Here is a 17968-nt window from a genome sequence, read left to right as displayed (position 1 = left end):
TTTACAAGTATTTGAATTAAATAAAAAAATAACACTTGTTAATACATCCTCATTAATTATATATGTTTAAAGAAATAACACGAGATTTTTTCTCTTTCCCTTAATTTTTTTTATTTCTCATAGATTTTTTCTTTCAATTTATTCTCCTTAACGAAACAAAATCTTCAAAAGCCTATAGTATTTAAAGTTATTGGTCTTACCCCCTGACGAACTGAGTTCCTTTGATCAGTTATTATGCAAGATGCATGAGAAATTAGAGAAATGTACTTGTAACGAGCAAATTATTTTTCCCACCACAACAATGCCGATTCATCGGGAAGAACTGAAAATTTAAGATTGTCTATAAAATAGTCTAAAAAAAAAAATCTGTGCGTGGGATTCAATGTCCATTATGTTTCTACTGAAAAATAACTGTCTAGAACTAAGCAAGAACATGATAAGCTCAAAATTTAAACCCAAAAAAATAGATAGGCTAGAAAAATATTTTATAAAAAAGTCATTCTGGAGCAGTTGTGTTTTCTGCCATATTAGTGTTCGATTCAACCCGGTTTAAGGTCTCTCTCATTTGCATGCATATGGAAACTAACACTGCCGTACCTTAATTAGCGTTTTATAATTCATAATGATCACTTCATACATAATCACTATTGGCATACCTGTGAAGATCAAAATTGTCCAGAAGCATTGGCATTTGGTAATTGCCTTGTGGTGCAGTTTAACATGGGCTTCCACGGCTTTTTGAGTGCTAGGGCGAATAATTAACAGCATGATTATTATTCAAAATGAGTATGAAAAGTGAACGCAGAGCAGTGATGTTAGAAAAATTCAGGCAGAGAATTGTTCAACTTTGGAAGAACACCCAATTAAATCAAATAGGCGAGGAAAGAACTGGGTAGGATATCATTTCTTCATTCATCATCACTGCCTGAAGCTTCAGTGCTCGACTCTTCTTTCTTATTGGCGACACCATTTGCCTTCTTTCCTTTCTTATCTTTCTCATCGTCCAAGTCATCACTGTACTCACTCTCATAATCGTCGTACTCTTCTTCCTCCTCTTCTTCCTCTTCTTCAATCCCTTCATCTGCTGTTGGTCCTTCCTCCACCATGTGGCCCCGTGTACCTGCTCGATTTCGCTTCAGGATTTTCAATTTTATACTAGTCTTTCTATCACATCCCAGCCATGTATCAGACAAACAGAAACAGGTCAGATTGTAGCTTCCTTCAGGAGGGGCCTGGAATTTGCCCATCACGAGTCTAGACCCACTCTTGACCTTCACAACAGCTTCTTTCACTGCAGCATTGATTTCCTTCACACTCGCACCAAGACTCTCTCTTGTTTCTTGAATTGCTTTTGATGCCCCGGAAATAGCAGCAGCCTCATCCATGAAGCTCACCTTCTGTGATATCCAAACATCGTTTCCAACTGGATCAGCGAGCAACAACCAAAAGTTCTCCTCCTTGTGAAATGGGTAATAGGGAGCATGCGGAAGGGCACCTATCAGGCCATTAGCACGCTTAAGAGTTACCCAAGCATACATTGTAACAATGTCTCCCTCTTGTATGCCTTCTTCCCCTTCAGTCTCACAAGTAATGTCCACTTCAATTGATGGAATCATTTCAAGCACATACTCAACATCGCGTGCTTCAATATCAGAAAGTCCAGCAATCTGAGTCAGCAACTCCACGCGATCATTAATAGTCATGTCTTGTAGTTCTTGGAATGTCCGCACTTTCTGCAAACCATGTTCAAATTTAAAACCTTTAATGTACAATACAGTGCAGCAAAGGCAAGAATTTTCTTTACGAATGCATAACAGAAGAGTTTGCAAAAACTTAAAGCCTGACAAATAGTAGAATCAAGCACTCCAAGAGTAATCATACACCAAAAGTAGAAGATAGCTGTGCACCAAACAGAGTTCTGTTTACTAGGTGAGCCTAGCATTCCTGTAGTTCTAAAAACGTAATTCATTGAGCCATAATGGTATTAGGAAGCTAAGTTAATAAGCATCAGGCGAGTGCTTAAATTAATGTTTGAGGAAAAGGGTGAAACAAACATTTGTTCAGAAGATTATTTTACCAAAACTAATTGTATCCCAGAATTATCCAAGCTAGTAAACTGCAACAAAGACGATTAACCTAAACTTTTGATGGTTGAAGCTGACACCTAATCTAGGGGGCTTCATATGTTGAGAATTTTTTCAAGGTTTATCAACTAGGTAAGCAGACACTCAATTTCCATAAAAACACACAATAATTCTGAACATAGGTGGTTCAGGCTAAGCAAAAACTTTTGAGTTTTCTCAAGAGTTAGGAATTATCCACGTGTTGCAAGCACTGAGAAGGCCTGAACAAATCCAAATCTTTTACCCAAGACCTATGAGTTCCCTCGAGCTGGGAATTATCCACGTTGGCAAGCACTAGGAAGGCCTGGACAAATCCTGACTTTACCAAATTTTTTTATAGATGACTTATGAAGCACTACCATTTACCCAGTATGCTTTTTTTGGTTTCAGGTAAACTAGAAATGTCGGAGAAAAGTATAGAATTATCAATGTACTTGTAAAGCATTGAGAACAAGGTTTTAAATTGTGATTTTGGTACCAATATTGGCCCCAGCCCGAAATAATAATTCCAATGTTGACTAATATCATTCATCATACTCACTTGACTCTCCAATCAACAACATCTCAATTCAGTTAAACATGATGCTAACCTATATAATTTGCTTCAATAAGTTTATAACTTTACACTATCAGCATTTCATTCTATTTTAACCTACCAAATTGCCACAATCCTCTAGCATAGTGTTTGCTAAGCTCATCAGACTTTCCGAAGGAAGTCTCAAATCTCAAACATGTCAAAATTGATTTTGTTGAAACTGAACAAAGATTACCAATGAAAAGCATATCTTAATTAATTTGATAATATTGTCAATAAACTTTTATTTTTTGATTTGCATCTTAAGGATGCGACCTCTTCAGTTTAAGACATTGGTTTAAACAAATTACTTGGAATTTTTTTCATTGTGATGTTTTATCTTCAAAGGGATTAGTATTGAAATTTGAAATGAGTAACTACAGTCATGTTAGTTACACCAATTTGCAAATTATGGCAAGGAGCTGATTTGACAAAGTAATTTAATTAGTGAAATCAATTTAATTGAAGAGAAGGAAACAATATTATCATATCATTTAAATATCATTCCATGATTAGTATCATGCGACAATGGGGCAAAAAGACACCATATACCAACACAGTGAAGAAAAGACAATTATTTGTTCAAAAACCATTATTCACTAACATACAAAATTACCTTTCGGGCAATTTTTTTGACAGTAGATTCACTAAAATATGGAAGTTGCAAAAATGGTGCAAGGCCTTCAGGGTAGCCCCCAGTTGCTTTCCTTGCGCTTAGAGGCACAGCCTGTTTAAACGTATAAAAACATATTAGGAAGATAACAGAGTAAAGCAAATCAAGGAGTTGCCAGCACATATGATTTTTTAACAATAAAAGCTGATTTAAGTATTACAATGATAAAAGTAGCATACAAAACTTTAATAAAACACATTAGAAACTTTAATAAAACTTCAATAAAGAATTTGTTCTTCTTACAGAACAAGTAAATAAGGCAAGACAAAAAGTCCAATCAAACTGAAAATAATTAAACACATTAGAAAACTTTTAACAAGAATAACTACACCATCAAGGTAAACATGATCGTGAGACTAAAAATTAGAGTTTGACACTAACAGCTGCATGCAATGACCAATTTACTTAAATTTATTTAAGATGCTGACTCTTTTCTTCCATTACGACCTCATGTGAGATTCTCCTTTATATATAATGTTTTTGTTTTTCAAAAATATACACACAATGCACGCAAATATTATGTGAAGATACACAATTGAAATTTCAAGTTTTTATCAAGTTCGAAATTACCCAGTATCACGAGATTATGACTACAATAGAATAAATCAACAATACTACCTACGCACCTGGATGATACATTGAGAAAGCTCAACAATTCCAGTCGCTGGCCTCAGCCATCCATGTCCATGAGGGCTACGTGGCATTACAGCAATCTGCACATACGAAGAATGCATTATAACACTTGAATGTCTTTTTTGCATAGTGATCTTACGATATAAATCAGAAAAATGCATTTAAAACTATTTGAAGTATGTCAAAGAAAAATCATGCACGAGTTGTCACAAATATTGGAAACACCCAAGTGCTGTTTTGATAATACTTTTTTTCAGAAAATAAATTTCATTTTACTCAAGAAACATATAAATGTTTATATTCCTGCATACTAAAGATTACTTGTCATAGTATAGCAGCATTGCAATTATCAATAGGATTGACATAAAAGGGAAGAAAATATTTGTGCATAAATAATTTTTTTGAATCACTAACTTAATAACCTAATAATAAGCAGAAAATAATGTTATAATGTTCAGCACAGTTCGTTCCACATCCCTTTACATGTCAGATATTGACTTAGATCTTGGGCATGACCTGGCATAAGCAAGGGCATGGTATGAAATTTATAAAATGTTGAAGCACAGGTCTTTATTCTGGTGGGCATCCATCTTTACTGCTAACAGGCTCTTGCCAACGATTCAAGGCTACCAAAGGCAGGTTTGCATGCCACATTATTGTCATAAATTCATCACATTATTCTCATAAATGTAGATCACAAAAAAAAAATTATTTAAGTGCAATTAAGTTAAAGCAATGTATGTAGAAAAAACTACTCAAAGTTAACAGCCAGCCTCCCTTATTTAAACTGAATGGAAAAAAACAAAGAATAAAAATCTATACAAAATGAAATAAACTCATAAGTAAAATACACAAGCATGTTAAAAATTCAGGTAACTAATGAAGTAAATCCTCCTAAAACATGAACACTTGTTCATAATTGAAAGATTTATCACCTTCACCAGCTCTTCAAGGAGACGAGGTGCAAGTTCTAGCATTCGTCTGTAATCATTCAGTAGTGACGAAGATAGCATGGTTGATTCACGAGTCAAGTGAGCTTGTATCAGTAATTCCATCTGAAATTAATGAAGGCAACCAAATATATATCCACATCATGTGCAAAAGGGGTACCACCTATATAAACGACTATTGGAATATAAACAAATTTTGTATCTCCAACAACAGAAAAGATTTGATTTATATTGACAAGGATGCTTGACCTAGTAAAGAAAAACTATTCTATACCATGTATGACGTTAAAGGCATCAAAGGTAATAAGCACATGTTTATAAACTACCTTAACCAGGGATGGATGTTGCTTCCAAAACTTTGCTTGCTCAGTCTTGATGTTTTTAAGGTCAAGATTCAATTCACTTCTAACAGCAAGAAACAGTTTCTGAAGGGGTTCATCATCACTTCTGCGAACTGGAATTTCCAAATACTCAGCGGCTTTGATGAAGACATCCATAACCTTGCTGTATATCCATGAGAGTCAGCTAACAAAAATTCTAGTAAAATAGAAAACAAGTAGCATGTATGGCAAATGCTGGAATTCCAAAACCGACACAAGTGAACATTGAAGAATGAAAAATGAATAGTTATTGAATAATTATAAAAACCTTCAATTCACTCCTTTTCAGAATTTATATGATGTTAAGTCTGCTAGTAAAGAAGATGGTAATAAGTCCCACAGCTTGATGATTCGGATATGTTGATTTGGAAACCATCTGTGGATGGAAGGTTTTCGCTGAAATCAGTTTGGAACCAGGTGAGACAGGGACATCATTCTGAGGGTATTTGGGTGGCTATGTGGAGCAAAATGTTAATTCCAAATATAGCAGTATTCACATGGAGGTTCCTAAACAAGACTGCCCGTGGATGAAGTGCTGCAGAGAAGAGGTGTGTACCTAGCATCCAAGTGCCAATGCTGTGCTGAGATAGAAACATGGTCTCATTTGTTTTTGGATGGTGTAGTTGCTAAGGAGGTTTGGGAATACTTTGCTCAAGTTTTCTGTGTGAGCAGATGTTGGTTATTAGAGAGCTGGAAGGTTGGTAGTGAATGGTCTTCGGGACAAGTAAGGGAAGTGATTCCTTTTCTAATCATATGGTTTTTGTGGGGTGCAAGAAATGATGCTAAACATCAGAGGTGAAACCGGTAGGTCAGAAAATTATTAGAAAGGTGGTGCATTACCTATTTTCTGGAATGGCTGCAGGAATTATAAAGGATAAGAATTGGAGAGGCTGTGGTATGGCAGCTAAGATGATGGGGATACAGGTGAAAATTATGATCAGTAATATCATTGATGTGGTGTATTGGAGAAAGCGAAAATGGGGATTTAAACTAAATACAGATGGATGTGCAAGAGGAAACCCAGGGTTATCTTCTTATGGAGCTATTGTTAGAGATCATGAAGGTAAGGTGGTGAAGGCTAGACATAGACTGATAGGAAGGGGCTCAAATTTAAGGGCTGAATTGTTTGGGATTTTAAAAGGTTTGGATCTTTGTATTGTGAATAACTACTTTCCAGTATGGCTAGAATATGATTTGATGGTGGCGCTGAAAATAATTCAAGCTACATATTTTGGTTGGGAAATTAGAAATTTGGTAATTAAAATCAAAGTTTACATCAGGAAATATCAAATTATGTGGTCATATGTATTCAGGGAGGCCAACGCGGCGGCGGATTACTTGGCGAATCAGGCATTCATGTACCCGATGGAGAGAATTTTGGATTCTCATGACTCATGAGATAGATAGACTCCTTTTTGGTATTTGTAGAGTAGACAGATTGGGTTTGCCTTACCTGAGAGTTACATGTAAAGATGGATAGTTTCTTTGTAGGCTACACTAGGAGGTCTTCCCCCTTTCTAGTATAGCCAACTCTTTGTTGGGTGGTGTTTGGACTGTTTAAGTGGAGCTGATGTAATTCTATTGGTGTATTGGTATCTATTCTGGTTATTCTGGTGAAAGCTTCCGGATGGAGAGTGTTGGTTGATGATAGGAGCATATCCTTTGGTTTTGTGTTGGAGTTTGATGCTGTGGAAAGTGTATGGGAGAATGCTGTTTGCTGAATCTGAATTTGGCGCTGTGGATTTCGGGTGGATGTCTGTTGCTATGGATTTTTGTGCGGGAGTTGATGGTGCTGTGGTGTAAGTTTAAGTCTGATGCGAGATGGTGTGGCAAATTTGTGAAGAGTTATTTTGCTAATGAGGATTCTCCTGGTGTTGTGTGCTGCATGAGACTGATGGATTTTAAATAGCTTGTAACTTCTGTTTGGATGCCATGATGTGTTTCAAATGCAGAGTTCAGTGTCTATTGGGAGTAACAAGTCTTCCAAGAAATGGCTGATTAGTAGTCTTTTTCTTTTGTGAGCTTGGTATGTAAGTATAGTGAAGAGTTGTTTTGTTTTGAATTTTCTTGTAAATCTTTGGAGTCCTTGTAATTTGTAGTATGAGGATAGGTTTAACCCTCCTCATACTATGATTCTCTTTTCATATATGAAATTTTCTTTGATAAAAAAAAAAGAGATGGTAATAAGTCTTCATTTTGCTGAATTAGTGAAATCAAAATCAAACTACATTATAGGTGCTCATTTTTTATTTTCAATTATTTTGTATTTCTTGTGAAGCCAGTCTGTGATTCTGTAAACTGGCATTTAGTCTTTATTTTGTTTTTGTAGTTAAATCAGCTAATGTATACTTCAAAATATTTGGCAATATATATGAAAGAATTTTTCCAAAAAATAACAGTTGAATATCGTTCTTACTGTATTCAGGACAGTTAACCAAGAATAGTTCACTCTTGGGCCAGGTTAGTCCATTTGAAAAAGATGAAATTAAGCCTATATTTTTTGTTTCATTTGCATTTCTCGACAAGTTTCTGATTAATCTGAGCCAGAAGATAATTAGAGAAAAACCAATGTGCATAAATGACCAAATCTGGAGCCTGGATGGGCAGTTAACTAAGAATAATTTGTCTTACAATTTTGGGTAAGGAGAGTCAGTTACTAACACTTACTAAATAGATACATTTGTTAACTCATAAATCTTGGTTATATTTGGAAGATTAATTGATCCAAAATCACTGCCAGAACAATCTTCTTGCCTTCATTACTCTGGATAGCCAGTTTAAGAAATGATAATTTGAGTTAAATTTTTGAGTCAATCTCCTGCAGACTAATCTTTACCCCTAGTACCTTCTTTTTATCAGCCATAGCAACAACATTTTTTTTAAAAAAAAAATAATAATAAATAATTAACTGATTAAAAGGAGATTGTGAATGTTGAATTGGGAATCTGTCAAAATCTACTAGCAAAAAAACTCTACCGCGTAGTTCACTTCAACTAGTGCATGTGTCTGACAACAGCAAGATCCTTAATGGAGAGTAGACTTATGCCATCATTCCTACAGAAGCAGGACCTGAGGAAACAAAGGCAGTGAGAAAGGTGGGAAAATTAGAAGGAAAGACACGCAGAGAAAACATTCCTGCCCTTTCTTTCATTTTCCATTTTGGCTCTGCCTATGTTGGGAAAAAACACATCAACAGACTGCAATTATATTTATTTATTTTTTAAACGATAACTTCATTATATTTTATCTTTTCAATATTTTTATTATTAAATTTTTTGAAAAAAAATAATAAATCGATAATTCTTTACTCTGGCCCATACCAAAAAATGCTGGGGAAAAAGTTATATTTCTTCCCCCTCAAGGAAATAACCCAAAGGAATCACTCTATCACTTCTCTTCTACCCTATTTCTGTCTTTTTTTTTATCTACTCCACTTTCTGGCATCCTGCTATAAGAAACACAGTCTTAATGATCGTGGTGAGTGCTAACTAGAACTATCCAACAGAAGATGATAACATAGAGATCTCTTTTTTTTATTCAATTAAACAAACTGAAATCATGTCATCATCACTCCCTTTGTTAATGGCTCGTTTTTCCTCAAGGCTGCAGAAACTATCAAATAGAAGAAATTTAAGTGGAAAAAAGTTTTCTGTCTGTATGCTGTGTTTCAAAGTTCATGAAATATTTCTAATACATTTATGTTGAAGTGCCAAACTTATCTTGATTTGGCAATATTATATGCAAGAAGGATGCAACAACCTGGAACAATTGTTGAAAACCTATTCCATCCTAAACATAAATCTACCTGATCACACAAATTTGATAAGGTTCTGTGGTGGAAATCTGTGTTATAACCATTCTGGCCCAAGAAAAGTAAGGACTTTTGTGCATGAATAAATATTTCCTGATAGAACGTTTATATAATTATATTTATCAAATCAGCTTGGTCTGATCTACTTCAATCTCATCATCCAGCTATAGTAGATTACTTGAGATCAGTTAAATTGATCCTTTATTCCTCCATTGAATTTGTGAAAGGATAAATTGATGGCACATTCAGATCTTTTCAATCATTTAATTTAACTAGTAATTTTTATATCACTCTACCCTCTATGCCTTCAACCAAAGGTTTAAAATTTCTATCCATGCCGAAGTTTCGGTCCCAGACCGGAACAATACGGCTTCGGTATTGTATCGTGTCGTGCTGATACGGTTTCGGTATTTTTTTATTTATATATAGTAATTATTAGATAAATATATTTATTGTGTATAATTTAAAATAAGTTGTATATTCATTTTATATATGTTCTCCATTATTAAACAACTTAATATTGTTAGAAAAAATAATTAAATATAATTTTCTGTAAAGAAAAATGATCTATCAATAATTCGAATTAAAATTAATACATTATAATATGTTAAGTTGCTAATACTAAAAGGAGTGCGTGAAAACATTGATTCTTGTAACATTTTGCTTAGGTATAGTTCTCCAATACCCAGATTAAATAATCATAATTGTATAAATTAATACAAAGATATTATTTTATATATAATAATTATATAAATTAACTATTTATTCATTTAATTAATTATTAATTTAAATAATATATATTTAAAATAATAAAAAAATATTAAAATATCAATTTAAAACTTAAAAACAATTTCAAAATATCATTTAATAAAAATTTTATTTTAAAAAAAATTTAAATATATTTTTTATATTCTATTGAGATAATTTAATTAGGGTTTATGAAAACTTCTTTAAAATATCACACTTAAGTGAGAATTGTTTAAATCATATTAATTTTGCACAACGCCAGTGGCACACGCCAGCAATGCGCGCCTGCGACGAGCCCCACATGCCTCTGCCGACACCGGAAGCGTATGACGACGCTTCCAGCGCACCTCAAGTGCCCGTGATGCTTCAGGGGCCCGACAACGCCTCCGGTGGCACCGGAGGAGTCTGGCGACACATTCGGGATGCCCGCTGCTCGCAACGTGCGCTCGAAGCTGCCGTACGTAAGGTGTCGGTTTCGCTTCCCAGCAGAACAGTAAAAATTGTCTGTGTCGGGTGGCATAGAACGACATTTCAATCCCTGGCTTCAACTTTGTCATTCAACATGTAAAGTTATGTATTGTATTCCCCACGTCTATATACCTATTTTACTTTTTAATATATTGGAGCTACACCTAATTGCTATAAAGTGGTACTATTTTTTAATTTATTTTTCTAGTAACCCCACAATCCATCTTAGCATTCTTGTCTATGTATTGCTTCAATAGCACAGCAGTTAGCTAATCCGTTCCTCATTTTTCAGAACCCAACCTCTAACTTGCTGTGGTATTTTAGCATTCAATATAGTGCGAAATTATTGTTCCAAAATTAAATCTCACACATAAATTGGCACTCCTGCTCAGCTCAACACAAGCATTTAAAGTCGAAGAATATCACAAAGACAATGGACCTTTAAACATGGACATTTAAAATGACAAGTAAAAAAAAATACCATTTAGTCAATAAGTGTTCGGATCAATATATTTATTAAAGCTCGATAGAAAAGTAAATTAGTTCTAGCATCAAGAATAGCAGAAACTAAGCAAATGAATTTACCAATTAACAGTACATACCTTGGAGCCAAAGAAGGTTTCATGAAATAGTAGTATGTGGACAAAGTTTGATGCATAACATAATTTCCAGTATATTTTGATGACCTTGAGAGATATATAACTGCTATTAATAAAGGCAACAATATACAAACTCCAACAATGCTAAGCAATAGTACACCACCAGATGCCCCATCAAAATTAAGTAAGAACTGAGGTAGAGCAATCCCCATTTGAAGCCCCTGTAATCAGTAATGCAGTTGTTAGATTGTTCTTAAATGAACCAGAACCTAAAACTCAAAAAAAAATGATAGAATGAAAATAACATACAGAAGCATGCGAAAAATAGAATACATTACAAGCAAATAATAAAGCTACCTGTCTTCCATCTGGGTGACCATATTTCTCAAAATTTTCACGAGAAAGAGGATCGGTCAATGCTTGGTATGCCTTGGATATGAAATCCACAAAATATTTATGGGCCTCTGAAACAGCAAGTGGTTTGAATCAGCAAAATGCCAATAAGTTTCCAATTTTACAAAATCGAATGAAATGGTAAGCAAACCAGAAGAACTACCTGGATCAGGATTTTTATCTGGATGATACAGAATTGACAACCTTCGGTATGCTTTCTTTATCTCTGAATCTAAAGCTCCAGGCTCTAATCCCAGAATGCTAAATGGTTCAAATGGTTGAATCTGAAAATCAGTTGAAATACAGAATCAACAACAATAATATAAAATCCAGTCTAAACTCTAAACTGTAAATCACTCAAAGAATGTAAAGCTTAGTTGTGTTAGTGCATGCAGTCCTCACAAAGTTGTTGATAAGTTGCACTACAAATTATTCATTACATCAAAAATACTCTTTGAGAAGGGCAAATTATATTGAAAATCAGGAAACCAAAACGAAGCCTATGTTAAAGTAGATTGTGTTGGATTTGTTAGTGATCGCCAATATAGATGTCAAGTTCAGAGCCATGGTTCATTGTGGATGTGTGATCATGTAGGTATGGTTTAAGGTTTCATTTTGTTCCGGTCGATACGGGCACCCATCAACCAGCATGCAGAATGGCTCGAGACATGGTCTCAAGATTCGCCTTCCCCCTCTACAAGCATCTGCAAACAAACAACGCACAATTGCGGCACTGTGAAACTTTAAATGAAGCACGACTAGGATCCAGTTTCACGATCAAACTTATCGAGGTGTCTCCTTGCCCACCTATTCCTCCTCTTCCTCTACCTTTGTCTGCCTCTTCCTTTGTCATCATCTGCCTTTTTCTCTGCTTTCATCCACTTCTTCCTTTGCCTTCATCTGCTTCATCCTCCACCTTCGTCCACCAAGCGCATATAGTTTAATTACTTGCATATATTTAATTTACAGCTTGATGAAGAGTCGCTTAATACTTTAATTTATGAAGAATGCTTCAGTGCTTTCATTTACTATTTTTTTTTTTCTCTTTTAGCATCTTTTTTTTGCTTGCAATTTGAAAAACTTTGCTCTATATGCAGCCAATATTTAACCTTATACATTAGTAAATATGATGTTCTTAATGACAAATAAATGTTCCAATTAAGTGATGTGAAACTATGACAAATACGGGCATTAAACGAGAAAAAGAAAGACCAAAGAATATTTGGTTAGCAATGATAAAATAGGATTAAATTTATTTAAATATAGATGATGATATAGTAGGAGATAGAACTTAATGGAGTAGGAAGATTCATATAACCGACCCCGCCTAATAGGATGAGGCTTGGTTGCGGTTGATGTTGTTGTATATATTAGTAAATATGATGGTTCATCTGCTGTTCTTGTTTTAACAGGAGAGTCCTTAACATTTTATAATATGTTTTAATATACACGTGTGTAATTAATATGTATGTAATAACCAACTATTAAGGCAGATATTTCTTTATTTGTATAGATCTAAATTAGAAGTAAATACGTACCAAAACTATACTAGGCATGGTAGCATACAATGTGGGCAGCCTCCGCTGGAGGAATTTAGCATCAGATTTTTGGAGTCAATATTTTTTAACAATAAATCAGTAAATTATATAGAATCCAATCATCCTTCATGCACATTATACATTAGAATGTCACTCATTTTAAAGCATTTCTCTCAAAGATAATTGTGTTTCATTGCTCCTCTAGTAAAGTTTTGCTATGCCTTTGGATGTCTCACAACTTTGTGTAATAAGTTGGCCCTGATTAATATCTATACTCTTAACTGAGAGGAGACTGTAAACTGAGTAATTAGTTTTAAGTGGAGAGCGCAAACTGGGATATTAGTTTTAAGTGGAGAGTATAGATTAGGTTATTAGTTTTGTGTTGTTTCTAAGGCATTACATAATTTACCTTCCCTATATATACAAAGGAGGCTCTACAAATTAAGGAACCAGTTCAAAGATCCTCCTCAACTAAGATTTATAATGACAAGAAAATATTAACACACTGCACAAAAAAAAAAAGATCAAGAAAGATGGAAATAAAGAAATAGTAATATATCAAGAAGATTTTACCTAGATATTAATTGAAAAGAAACACACAGAAGGCTAAAGTAACAGAACCATCATATGTGAGGAAATTAGTGAGAGAAAGAATGCTAAATGTCATTGCCAAAACATGGGTTATCAGATGATGTGTTCATATGCAACACAAAAACTAAAATGTACATGTGATCAGTAGTTCCATCTTTAAATCTTAGTGACATAAAAAGTGGAAGTTATAAAATCCATAACTAACAAGAAACAATTATGTTAAGCAAAGAAGTTGCATCATCATCAAAATGTCTTATAGCTTCCATGGATATTGGACAATGATGTTGCTAGAAGCAAAGTCACATTAGAAGAAGCCTGAACCTTGTGGTTGTTTTGAAACTAAAAATTCTAATATTTTTGTAAGATTAGGTAACAGAATTCAATTGAATATACCTCGCGGCTTATATGTTTGATGTAATAAACTAGGATCCCCATGACAACCCAAAGCAGCAAAAGTGTCAGATTGCTACAAGTTGAAAAGTTTGATATCTGCAGAATATCACAAAATAACATTATGTCAAAGGCAAAGCAAATTTCTGAGTAGAACCATCATGGGAGAGTCTCTCATACACGTTTGAAAATGGATTTTTGGTACTTCCCTGAATGGGAACATACGTTGCACTGGCAATGAATACTCTTTGTTTTCTTAGTACAAGCACGACACAGCCTGAGGATTGTATAAGGCACTATAGGTATTGCCATGATTGTGAGTATAAAGATCGAGAACAAAGAGCTGTTCTCCTCAGATGCAGCCATTGGAGCCTTATTACAGCTTGAGGCTCAAATAAATTATAGCTGTCAAAGACAATTTTTGATCAGTTTTGCTGAAACCCTGATATAATATTGATCCGCCAGCTTAACAAATATATTACCATCATTGATAAGATAAAATCTAAACCACTGATAATGAAAAAATACAATACAAGAAAGTTGACATTCTGCGAGTTTATTCATCCTCAATGAAGTGGAACAAAATCCAGAATGAATCGATTATACCTCACTATAGAGGGAAAACAGTGCAAAAGATTTTAAAATCTTCAACAACTAGAGCAACCAAAACACATTCAAAAATATCTATTCTTAGGTAAGCATGTACTTCATGTCTTTAACTTCTAGTATATATAACTTGTCTCTCGGTAGAAAATATATTTATTTGAAATTGGAAGAACCAACCACACAAAACCAAACGTTTGCCATTTCTGAGTCAGAAAATTTGTAATTCAATATAACAACAAAATGCACTTTGTTGGCAAGTTTAGCCACTCTGTAACAGAACAACCAACTTCATTTACTAGGTTCTGAATAATTCTAAGTGCCTCTATCTAGCAAATGGCACACCCCATATGCCTTTGAATCTAAAGCAAAATAATAATAATAATAATAATAATAATAATAATAATAATAATAATAATATTATTATTATTATTATTATTATTATTATTATTATTATTATTATTATTATTATTATTATTATTATTATTATTATTATTATTATTATTATTATTATTATTATTATTATTATTATTATTATTATTATTATTATTATTATTATTATTATTATTATTATTATTATTATTATTATTATTATTATTATTATTATTATTATTGGAGTGCTTAGCACAACAATAACGACCAATAACAAACAAGAGTGCTAATGCATCATTTAAGCAAACTAGAAATTTGCCTTGATTAACTAATATCCACCAAGCATATAATATGCAAGACAAGTGTAACAAGATACAAGGAATGACTCACTTTCCCCTTCTCTATCTGTCTGCCTGAAAATCAATAGACTGTTAACCACATAACAAGAACGTCAATGTGTAACCTGTCTTTCTCTAATTTATTAAATGATGAAATAAATTCCAAGAAAAAAAATCTAGAATCACTTACTCGTCCAACTTGCATTGTCAACAAATATTCGTTTGAGACAAAAATGAGAACAATCCACTTGACAAACCAAGTAACAATCCCTCTACCTTATGAAAAAATTGGAGAAATTAAAAAGGTTCAATGGATGCATACTATCTAACCAATGGACAGATACACAAAACTCATTTAACCAACTATCACATTATTGCAAGGATATGTACAAACTAGTTCACATGTTCAGATTTAAAACTCGATGTTTTCAATGTTCATACTTACTAGACATACCACACTATCACCTTGTTATCAAACTTACAACATAGGAACAAATTATCAGTAATAAAGGTCATGTGCAAAAATCGAACTGGACCTACGCTACCAATAATGAAACTCCTCCCGATACCCATTGCCAATCTCCACCTTTCTACCCGGGCTCTGCAATCTGAAGCCATCTGATCGGCTGCAGTACACAGCCACAAACCGTCCGAGTCCCCATGCCCTGACCTGACAGCTTAGCTACAACCTTGGTTTCGGCAGCAGCCCGTAGTATGAAACACGCACAACACCTAGATCTCAACAGATCATGTAACATGGTCACCAAATCACAACGAGATACAGGGTTTCGATGGCAATTCGACAGTAGCCTCTCAAAGTTGCAGCGAAAATTTGAAAGAGTAACAGCACAAAATTCGCAGAACGTTTAGTAGAGCCCTTGATTTATCTACCCATTAATCATTCAAATAAAGAACGCCTGCCAAACGATCGCACGAACATAGATCACAATAAGACAGATTCAACAGCATGAAGGGAGCCCAGACCTATGATCAGTGCCCTCTTCCCCTCAACTCGCTGCTTCCGGCGTGCGATCTGAGCAGCGAGCACAGCAGATCCGAGAAGTGAGAAGCGCCCCCTCCTCTCCCCGTTGTTTGATGCACAACCCTCTCCTCTCCTCTCCTCTCCTCTCCCCGAGAAGAGCAAGCAGCGGGCGGCCTACCTTCCTCTAGTGCGGTGGAAAGGAAGCGCCCCCTTTTTGTCGACCGTGCGTTACGCAGCAGAAAAACTCTGCATTTTGCTTTTCGTTTAGTAGGATAACCGGGGAACGTGGGTTAAAACCTACGCGCCTACGCAAGCTCTTTTTAAGGATAATGATGGTAAAATAACGATAAATTAGAGAAAAATTTTTAATCATAATATTAACTTTGTATATAATTTTTATATCCAAATAATTTTATTTTCACTTTCTGCATAAACTCTCTCATATAAATATTATTATCTAAATTGACCCTCAGATTTTTTAAGTACGAAAAGTCCAAAAACAGGTATAATTCTTCTTAAAGTCAGCCATTTATATTAAAATCGAGTATATTTTCTATCAAAATTGTCCCTCTTATTTTTTTTACATATAAAAAGTCTAAAAACAAATATAATTCAGGTTAAATTTAGCACTTTACACTAGAATCCAGCACTCTATACTAGGATCGAGTATATTTTCTATCGAAATTAATCCTCATATTTTTCGGTACAAATAGTCTAAAAATTAGTATAATTCCTATTAAATTGAGCACATTAAACTAAAATCGAGTATATTTTGAGAAGAAAAAAGAATCGTACTCAATTTGATAGAAAATATATTAGATTCTAATTTAATATACTGAATTTAAGAGAATTTATACTGATTTTTAGACTTTTTTTACCTAAAAATATCATGGGCAATTAAGTAAATATGTTTGACTGAAGAGTAAAAACAAAGATTTTTATGGATAGAGACTGCATGTAAAGATTTGTTTATCAATAGAGACTGCAAATAGATGTTTGTGTTATATTAATTCATAATATTATAAATAATACACAGAATTCTTTCTTAAATAAAAGGTTAAAAATAAAAAACACCCTAAATTATATAAATCATAAACAAAACGTCCCTTAGAAAAAACACCACATCTGATTTTCATCTCCAAAAAATCTCTTATCTAACTTTATTGCTGTAACTACATATAGCTATTACAATATTAGTCTTTACTTACAATGCTATTATAGTAGTTATAATTAATTATTACAATATGAAAAATAAAACTATAGCTATTATAATGTATAAAAATTACTAAGTGGTTGGTATAATGGTGTTAAAGTGATTTTAATAAAGTTTAAATAATTTTAATTAAATTGGTAAAAAAAAAAATTTTATATAATAGTATTAAGAAAATTTAGATTAAGTTTTTTTTATAATTGTGTAGAAATTATTTGTTAGTTGTTACCATATGAAAAATTAATTATTTTATTTTAATTAAAATTACTAAACATAAATCACTATTATATCAAAATAATATTTTCTAACTTAAAATTACTTAAACTTCATCAAAATCACTTTAAATTAATTAAAATACTTTAAAACAATTGTAACTAAATCTAAATCCTAAATCCTAAATCCTAAATCCTAAATCCTAAATTTTGGACACTATTATATCAATATACTCTTTACCAATTTAATCAAATTATTTAAATTTCATCAAAATCATTTTAAATTGGTTAAAATTATTTGAAAACAATTGTAGCAACTATTAGGAACAACGTGTACAAGCTTAAATATATAATTACTATAATACTATGATATAATTATTT

At 33.4% G+C, this 17968-nt stretch overlaps 1 protein-coding gene across 1 annotated transcript; it reads right to left on the bottom strand.

The window, feature by feature from the left end:
- Positions 1–483: 483 nt before the first annotated feature.
- LOC122046200 (dnaJ protein ERDJ2-like) lies at positions 484–16420 on the bottom strand. The gene is made up of 11 exons (XM_042606772.1): positions 16168–16420; positions 14051–14275; positions 13874–13969; positions 11515–11635; positions 11316–11422; positions 10962–11179; positions 5280–5457; positions 4939–5058; positions 3997–4083; positions 3314–3424; positions 484–1733 (listed from the first exon to the last, which is right to left on the bottom strand). Exons 2-11 carry the CDS (start codon positions 14234–14236, stop codon positions 909–911), a joined length of 2049 nt encoding a protein of 682 aa, XP_042462706.1. The 5' UTR covers positions 14237–14275; positions 16168–16420; the 3' UTR covers positions 484–908.
- Positions 16421–17968: the final 1548 nt, after the last annotated feature.

Source organism: Zingiber officinale, chromosome 2B (genome assembly GCF_018446385.1).
Source record: "Zingiber officinale cultivar Zhangliang chromosome 2B, Zo_v1.1, whole genome shotgun sequence".
NCBI lineage: Eukaryota > Viridiplantae > Streptophyta > Magnoliopsida > Zingiberales > Zingiberaceae > Zingiber > Zingiber officinale.
Note: the sequence above shows the minus strand (reverse complement) of the source record. Positions and strands in the feature narration are given on the sequence as shown.